This window comes from Aphanomyces invadans (assembly GCF_000520115.1).
Source record: "Aphanomyces invadans strain NJM9701 unplaced genomic scaffold supercont1.45, whole genome shotgun sequence".
Classification (NCBI taxonomy): Eukaryota; Oomycota; class Saprolegniomycetes; order Saprolegniales; family Verrucalvaceae; genus Aphanomyces; species Aphanomyces invadans.
In genome coordinates this window covers 33,152-41,637 of record NW_008580190.1, presented here as the reverse complement: position 1 = coordinate 41,637, position 8,486 = coordinate 33,152, and the positions used below count along the sequence as shown (strand labels likewise).

The window sequence follows — 8,486 nt, the reverse complement described above, 5'->3', positions numbered from 1 at the left end:
ACTTGTTAGCACGCCGTCATCATTTATCCATATCAGACGAGCTGGCTCTGCCATTTAAACTTGGAACGAGGTAGTAGATATTACGGTTGGATTCGGTGAAATAGAATTCTGATATTTGTGTGCGATTACCGTTCTCCTGCGCTGCGAAAGCGCGAAAGGCACCGCACGAACTGAGCCAGTAGAAAACACACGGATTCCAGCCAACCCATGCATGGCTCGGGCTTCGCTCCTATCGTCGTGATCGTGTCATTGAATTGGTCAATATCATGCATACTTCCTTCACAACCATTTTTAAATTGAGCAAAATGCTCCATCGTTGTCGCTGAGATTCATAATTCGCACGCTTTGGTACAAATGCCCGGTCCAACATGAAGGTGGGCTAATTTCACATCCAACGTAGCGGCGAGCCATTTGCTCGCGCCAGGCTCGACCTCACCCGGATAAGGGCCCTAAAACTCCCTCTTTTGCTCCTGCTTTCACAAGGATGTGAGGTCAGAGTTTTGTTACTAAAAAATGCTAAAAATATTCCAGTACGGTAAACATAAAAATATTTCGTGACGGAGGGCCTGTATCAAATTTCATAAAATTCGAACTCAACAGGCTAAATTTTTTCACAGCAACTCAATAGCTGCTGCGTGATCACTGAATGATACGGCAGATCAGTGTCGAGAAGACCCGCTCAATTCCAGAAGCTCACTTCGTTCGCGCGGGATTGGACCCGCAATTGCCTACGCGACAGTTTGCTGGTTTGTTAACGACATCCGAAAATGGATGTGTGATGTCCGTTCGTGCAAAAAAAAACATCTAGATTGGACACGGACGCCTGGTATCGCCGAGTACCTCAGGCGAGCAACGACAACGCCGATCTCCAAAGTCACAAATTTTGCATTGTCGATGTAGCATGGACGCCACAGTACGATAGGTCTGGCTGGGCACAAGATGGCAACATTGCCATTTTGTGGCTTGTTCTCGGCATTCGACGCACGAAACGATCGTCAAGCGAAACAATGAGCGCAACAATTCCGTCTTTATATACTCTATTTTACAAGTTGCGGCACAGACCAGGTCTGCTGATTGCACCACAAATTGGATGGTGCCTAGAACCGTCCATCCAATATACGTCGCCGCTCAATCGTTATCGACCGAGTCCGCCAGCTTCTCCGTGGGTAAATACGTGAATGGCTTGGTGGGCCGTTGAGTACGAATTCCAACCATGCCATGACTGGAATGCGAAGCATGCAGGAATGTACCTGGAATCTTGCAAAGCTCGTGAATCCATTCAAACGCGTGTGGGAAAAAGACAACAAACTCGTCCTTGTCGAAGCGTGAGGGCGGACAACGTGGCAAGCACGCGAAAGAAGTCGCCAGCGTACGTTCGAGCCGCCACATGTCGACTTTTGAAAGCACCCACAATGGGAAAAATATCGCCAACGAGTTGGTGACGATCAGCCCCCGCGTTTGCCTACACAAACCCAAAGTCATGGCATCCTCGATGCAATCAAAATCAGGTACGACGTGGCATACCTTGAAGCTTTCTCGCAAGACGAATGGGAGATTTTGTTGGCCAATATTGAGTTCATGCAGCTGCGTTTGCCATGGCAAATTTGCGCGACAACAGGCAAGTTGCTTCGCGACTCTTTAAGCTCGTGTCGCTCAAGCATATCTGCAAAAATGGCGTGCTCGGTGTCGGTGTCCATGTCAAACGCTTCCGACAATACATCATGGTCGTGGGTGGATGTGGCCCGACGCGGGATCTTGATGGAGCTGTTCAAAGGCAGCTGGGCCCAACTTTCGTTAGATCAAGGCAAGCTGAACCGTCATAAAATCCATGCGAGTTTACCAGCGCATTGATTGTCGAGAGTACCGAACCAAGTGTTGGAACGTAATGCTCGTCGTGCGTGAAAAAATCCGTGGACGTCGGTGGAGCAATTGTTGGCAGTGCGCCAAGACGTGGAGCAATCGTGAAAGGGAGAGTCATCGCTTTGGCTTTCTTTCCCGGAGTGGCTTGTCGTCGATGCCGTTCGAGCCAGCCCGACGGTCGCCGTCGAGTAAACTAGGTCCATTCGACAAGGCAATCGAGTCCGCCAGGCATGGAGACGAGAGGTGTCGAGTTGAAAGTTGCAATCGTTGTCTTCGACGTGTCCAGTTCAGTTGAAAAATGTGCAAATCGTCGCACGTCTTGGTGCGTGATCCCTCCGCGACACAGTTCAACCCCCCCTACCTGCACGTCGCAGTAAAATGAAACCCATCTACCACAACAGGACGACGTTTACATTTACAAGTCAACATCGTGGTACACACCTCCCCAAGTACTCTGCGTCCCGTCATCAACGCGCTCTTGGCACGTGGATGTCTTCGCAAGGCACGCACGACCGTCGTTGTTTGAGGAATGACATTGTACAGCGCAAGCGACTCGCCGCCGCAACTTGCAAGCCACCCACTACATGCCAAGAATCCGAGCCGCGGCCAGGGTCATCCAAATGCAGGCTGACGACATGGTCGACACGCAAGGAAGCCGCTACATGCAAAAGAATGCACACATTTGGAGCACGTGCGCTGCACCGTTTGATCTACAGGGGCGACGTCAACACAAACCGGGGGAACCTACCTGGAGCCCGTAATGTTGGCAGCAGTGACGGCAGCGACGGTAGTTGCCCCAGTCGACGTGCCACCTTGTGCCGTTTACACGAGCTTTGAATACGACGTGTTGCGTGTAAGCAAATTCCGCAAGCCATGGTGCGCTGCGCGGGGGTGACGATGGCATGCTTGTTCAAGTCGAATTTTAAATGCATTTAAAATAGAACCCGCGACATCCACGACGATATTTTAAATGTGGTTTGCACATGCCACGCCGCGGTGACAAAGAGAGACCGAACGCTGGCGAGGGTGATCTGCGTCGACGTGTGTGCGCGCCGACAACCGCTTGCTTTGCATTGGGTTGGGTGCGTTGCCGCAAACGACGGGGGCCCCGGGCCGAACCGCCCCTTGGAACAAACCTGGCGCGTTATGCGCACGTGCCTGCCGTGGCCGTGCGCAGCCAGTGCCGACTTGTTTGCCTTGTTTCAGGGCATCGCGAGTTCTTGCCGCTGTGCACGTAATGCGATTCCATGTGTGTGTTTAGCCCCATCTGGTCCCCATCGTGGTGGGACCATTTTTAGCGAGTCGAGTAAACATCCCGCCATGTGTTGATGCAATCGATGAGTCTCCGTCCTGATGCGGGTGGTCTGAGTCTCTCGCGAGCCGCGTCCGTCGGCATCAACAACAGGGCATGGCTGTGATAGCGCGTGGACGATATCGCGGCGTCGTGGCGGTTCGGTCGCCTGTGCATGAATAAACATCGCGCATCGTCAGCGACGACACGACCTGCTGACTCGAACGAATACATGGCGGCGCGGTATCGTCGGCCGGACGAATGCGGCGGCATGGTCGCGCGCACCGTCGTTTTTACTCGTGTCGCGGCATGGCTCTGGCACGGTGCGTTTGTACTGCTCCTTTGCCTTCGAACAACAAGATCGTCGAATCCTGCTGCGTGGATGACATGCCACCACGATATGTCTCGAGCGCGATTCCTAAAACCAACATGTCGTTTGAATGGCCTCGACTTGGCGGCGAAAGAGGTCAGGCGGAAGCCGCCGAATTTTCCAGCGCCACCATCTGGACGTGTGTGACGCGGAGAGCACCCACGGCCTCGCCCGCCGAAGCGCGGTGGGACCCCCATGGGCACCCCAACGTGGCATCCGCTATGCAGCGCCGTGTGCGCGCTGTCGGCGGAAAAATGTACAGTCGGAGCGAGCATGCATCGAGTGATCCTTGGATTTCGTGCCGAAGTTGTTTGGGGTTTTCCTGTCTCTTGGCCTCCATCTTCCGTCGGCGCATGTGGTCGCGTACTTAATGTTCTGGCCGACGTTCCATATTCAGCGCGAGACCGCGTCGAGTCCACCACGCGTGGCAGACGAACGGACGATGCGTTCTAGCGGATGGTCGACGAGCCGCATCGGACATGCCTGCGTCGTTGGCGAGCCGCCGCCGCCGCCGACGATCGTGCACATTCCGTTATGCTGTCGTCGACCGTAACGTAATCGCGACGCGATGGGACGGCGCAAGATGACTCGAAAGGGGCGAATCGACCACCCGAGTCTTGGCGCCGAGTGTCGCCGGTCCAAGCAAACTCGTCGTCGCCCGGTCTCGGGTTTTGCCGTTCAATGTCGTTGTCAAGAAAAAGCCCACGGCCATGTGCCCGACAAACCTCGACGGCAAGTTTGTCGTTTGGGGGACGCAGGGTGGGACGAAACCCAAGCGAAGATGGGGGAAGGAGCGCGGGGGACGTGCTGAATGGTTTGCGGCGCCACGTCAAAGACATGAGGCGGACCTTGACACATCGTTCGTGTGGTTCCATGCGTCACATGTCGGGTCTTTGGGATTCGACGCAAGAGAGAGGTGCGGGGGGGGAGTGCGGCGGGTCTGCGTATTCCAAATACTCGACTCTTGCGTTTTAGGCCACGTCGGCGTGCGATGCGTTGGGTCGGTAGCTGTGTTGTCGCCCAGCGTTGTTGAACACGGGGGCGACGTCTGCGCTACTACTACCTGGAGCATCTATCGCGATGTAACCACGGCATCAACGTCCCGGAGGCGACACACTGGCTTACCGCGTCTGAAAAAAAATAGGGTCACGTGGTGAAAATTCCCTTTGGATAAAAAGCAGGGGCATCGCTCTTGGACGCGGGTTCAGTCGAGCCGCCATGTCCAAGTCCGAGGCACCGGCCACACAATATGGATGGATATCACACTGCCGCCAAGTTTCAGCATTGATGCGTCTGGCGCATCGTTTGCACGGGTGGAGTGCGCTGTGACTTGATACAAAATTCAACCATCCTTGATGCAGCAACGTCGTGCGTGGTACGAGTGAAATGCATCTCTTCACGTCGTGTGCGCGCACATAAATTGTAGCATCTCACACGATGGAGGAATCGCCAGCATGCGCGTCTTACGACCTCGGTCGCTCGTATGCTGCGTTTTAAGGGGAAGCTAAAAGGAAGCGTGATGCCATTTGGTCCCTGGAACAAATTGCCTCGTGGGCCAGCGCGCTACATGACTGCTTTCACTTGGCCAAACGAAATACGACGGCACATTTTTCAGAGCGACCGATGCACCGCAACCCAACGGGTGCACCGCACCAGTCTAGCACTTGCTGACGTCGCGGCATACAGGTGTCTCTAATTTTTCGTACCATCCATGGCCGTGGCGGTGTAGTTTGCCAGGGTTGCGTTCGCCGTCGTTGGTCATCGTTCATGCTGCTTGTAGCCACCAAAGGTCGTTCGCATCACACGTGAAAATTGTGATTTCTCATGCACTTGTTCTCGAAATGGTGGGAAATCGGCACAAATTTTCCCTCGAGCATGCTGAAAAAATTCTTACTCCACAGATCCCTCGTCGGCCCTCGAGGCTGTGGCGTGCGGAACCAAACCAACACGTTGGTCTCTCTCTCTACCTTGGACCTCTCCAGTTTGGTAACCACAAAAGAGTGCTACCAACGGATCGTCCTTTGCGTGCGTATATCGCTAGGGCAGTGTCGCCGTCGGGGTTTCGTTGCCCTTGAGGCTTGCGTCGATGCAGGTCGACATATTCTCGTTTCGCCTGGCTACCAAACTGCGAAAATTCACAATCATCAGGGCATCCAGCGTTCGTGATGAGCGCACGTGCCTCGCAGCTCGACAAGTCTCCAAAACGAATGATAGCGTTGTTTCAGTGGATGCACGGTGACGATACCGATGAATACCGCATGCGGTACACGCGCCGTTCCGTGGTGTTTCCATGACGGGACCTCGGTGTGCACAAGACATGCCCGGCTCAATGGCATGGATTTTCCCGTAGATTGTGGTCGGTGGGACGGATGGTTTCTCCACGTAGAGGTCGTGGCCTGGGTGATTCGTTTTAACTTGTAGTGCACGAATTATTGCGCATGATAAGGCTTGCCATCTTCACGCCGACAAACGCATGTTGGGCATTGGGCCAAGGTCCATTGCAGGGACCGTCGACTTGAAAAGGTCGTGACAACTCTGACTTGCACCGCGCTCATTTTTTCTAGTGCATGCTTGGATACCAACTTGACGGTCGCCGTGGAAAATCGTGGAAAAGATCGGAAAATTGGTGCAGATTTATGTCAGTGCACATGCGGCGGCACAAGGCACACATCATCCAACCACTCCGACTACACACTGGACCAGCACCTTCGAGTGATCCAGCGCATTTGGATCAGCGCCAACGTTTTTATTTTTCGTCGACGTGCGTGGGACGGTGTCGCCTTTTGTGAATTGGGTCTATGGAATTGTGCACGATGCAATATTTGATTTTCGTCGAGGCGGCGCTTGCTCATGAAAATGTATCATGGTCGCAAATGATAAACGTCATGTCGAGGCCACGTCGGGACGGCACGGGCGTGAAACGAATGCAAATGTGTCACATGAACGGACGATGGCAGAGCTCGGGATGCGACGGACACATGGCGCGAATTGTTTTTCCCGTCACATCCAAGCGAAGGAAGATCGTGGATGTGAAAAGCACGCGGCGGCGCAAAAGCCTGCTGCACCCATGGTCTTTTCAAACAAATACGTGGATTTTGGTGGCATCATCCACAAATGCACGCGAAAGACATCGGTTCCATTCCACAACAAACTACCCCCATCCTCGGCGAACAAGCCGATCTTTTGTGGAGACATGCCACTGCTTCAACAGCCATGGCGACGGGCAACATCAACAAGCTCGATGCAATTCTGGTTTACGTTTTGTCGAGTCTCGCACTTCGTATAGGGAGTCGAGGGCGACTGCTGCTGGGTCAAATCTCGACATGACACGAAAGGGCAATTATGCACTCGATAGATGCACGGGCACGCGATAAAAATTCAATCGCAAGAAGGGCTCGCACGCCGCCTCGCCGACTGTTTTTGAATCATCACTGCAGAGCAAGTCGTCTTATTCAGACAGTCGACGTTGAACGTTCTTGAGACGGTCTCGATGTCCAAGGGGCGCTTGGCCTGGGACGTGGATGATACACTGCTGCATGAACGCCGACATAGGTTGCTCACGTGCCCGTCTACTCGTGGGTGTCAACGGCATAACTCAATCAACGTCGTCCTGCGCCAAATTTATTGGAGCCACCAGCCGCTGCCGATCGCACGATGCCTTCTCGACGTGTGCGAGGCGTTGCACGAGTTGTCGCAAAACTCGCCGCAGCAAAGGAACCTCCGAATTGAGTCAAGCCTCGCCCGACATCACAAGCAAGCACGTGAACCCTTTCATCGGCCAGCACGCAAGCAGTTTGACGTTGAGAATGGCTCGACCATTCGAGGACGCGATTGCGTCGTCGAGACTCCACCATACGGCCCTTGAACAACGGATGGTTGCCGCCTCGATGGCCAGGACGACGGGCGCGGGCTCGTTCTCCGACGGCGGAACGTTGAATTTAGCAATGTGATGTGACGAGGTCGTCGCTCGAGAGCCATGGACACACGATCGACGTGTCGGTCGTGAACGAAAAAATGCGCTGTGGCGACGAAAAGTGGGGAAAACTTTCCCCACGTCGTTCGCGCCGTCGACGCGACCTGTTCATTTCCAGCGGTCGGTTGCATGTTCTTGTTTGGCACGTGGTCGTGCGGCACCAGAACGCGTCCGTGCGTGCGGTCAAATGCACGGCAGGGGATTCCTACGAGCAAGGGAAAAACATAACGCATGTAGCTGCGCCGGCACTGTTCCCACCCGTAAAATCATGCACCACAGTGCGAGATCGCGTCCGTCAGTCCAAAATTATATCCTTGCGTCGTCGAGATAACTTGGTCCATGCTCGGGTCATCTCCGATATTCCCTGGCACTTCTCACTCGATGGAAATCTCCGTCGGCCCCTTTATCTCGAAAAAACCCGTGGGCTGTCGTCTTGTTGAAACGGGACCTTCGCGACGGTCTTCCAACAACGCGAATCATCTCGTGGCAGATTTTAGACAGCCAGGGGAGCCCAGTGGCACATGCCACAGCATGCCGACGCGAGGGGGTGCTGGCTCGCCAATGCGCGCCGGGAATCAACATCATGACAAGCTCAATTCGGGTGTGCAGGGTTCTTGGTTCACGGTGGCCTATCACCACGCTACCTCTGGTGCGAGATTCGAAATTCCAATGGACAAGGACAACGCAGAGTCGACTCTTCTCGACACAAACACCACTCGAGCACATGCAAACAAAATTGATCTCAATATGGCAGCACAACGTGAGGCCATGATTCGCAAGGCGCCCGAGGCATTCCGCACATGCCCTGAGGAGGCGTGCGCCATCGAGCGAACGTGGAGTTTCCCATATGCACAAGAAAACTGCTCTTTTTGTTACACGGCAGTGCACACACACACACACAACACCACTGCAGGTACCTACGTGTGTGGTTTCATCGAGCCAAGGGCTCCACGGACCGCATCGACGTGCGCGAATTTTCATGGACCTCCCCG

At 54.2% G+C, this 8,486-nt stretch overlaps 1 protein-coding gene across 1 annotated transcript; it reads right to left on the bottom strand.

The window, feature by feature from the left end:
- Nucleotides 1–1,012: 1,012 nt before the first annotated feature.
- H310_12903 (hypothetical protein) lies at nt 1,013–2,021 on the bottom strand. Its single transcript, XM_008880167.1, has 4 exons — nt 1,841–2,021; nt 1,525–1,778; nt 1,374–1,462; nt 1,013–1,314 (listed from the first exon to the last, which is right to left on the bottom strand). The coding sequence occupies exons 1-4, from the start codon at nt 1,976–1,978 to the stop codon at nt 1,280–1,282; spliced, it is 516 nt and encodes a 171-aa protein (XP_008878389.1). The 5' UTR covers nt 1,979–2,021; the 3' UTR covers nt 1,013–1,279.
- Nucleotides 2,022–8,486: the final 6,465 nt, after the last annotated feature.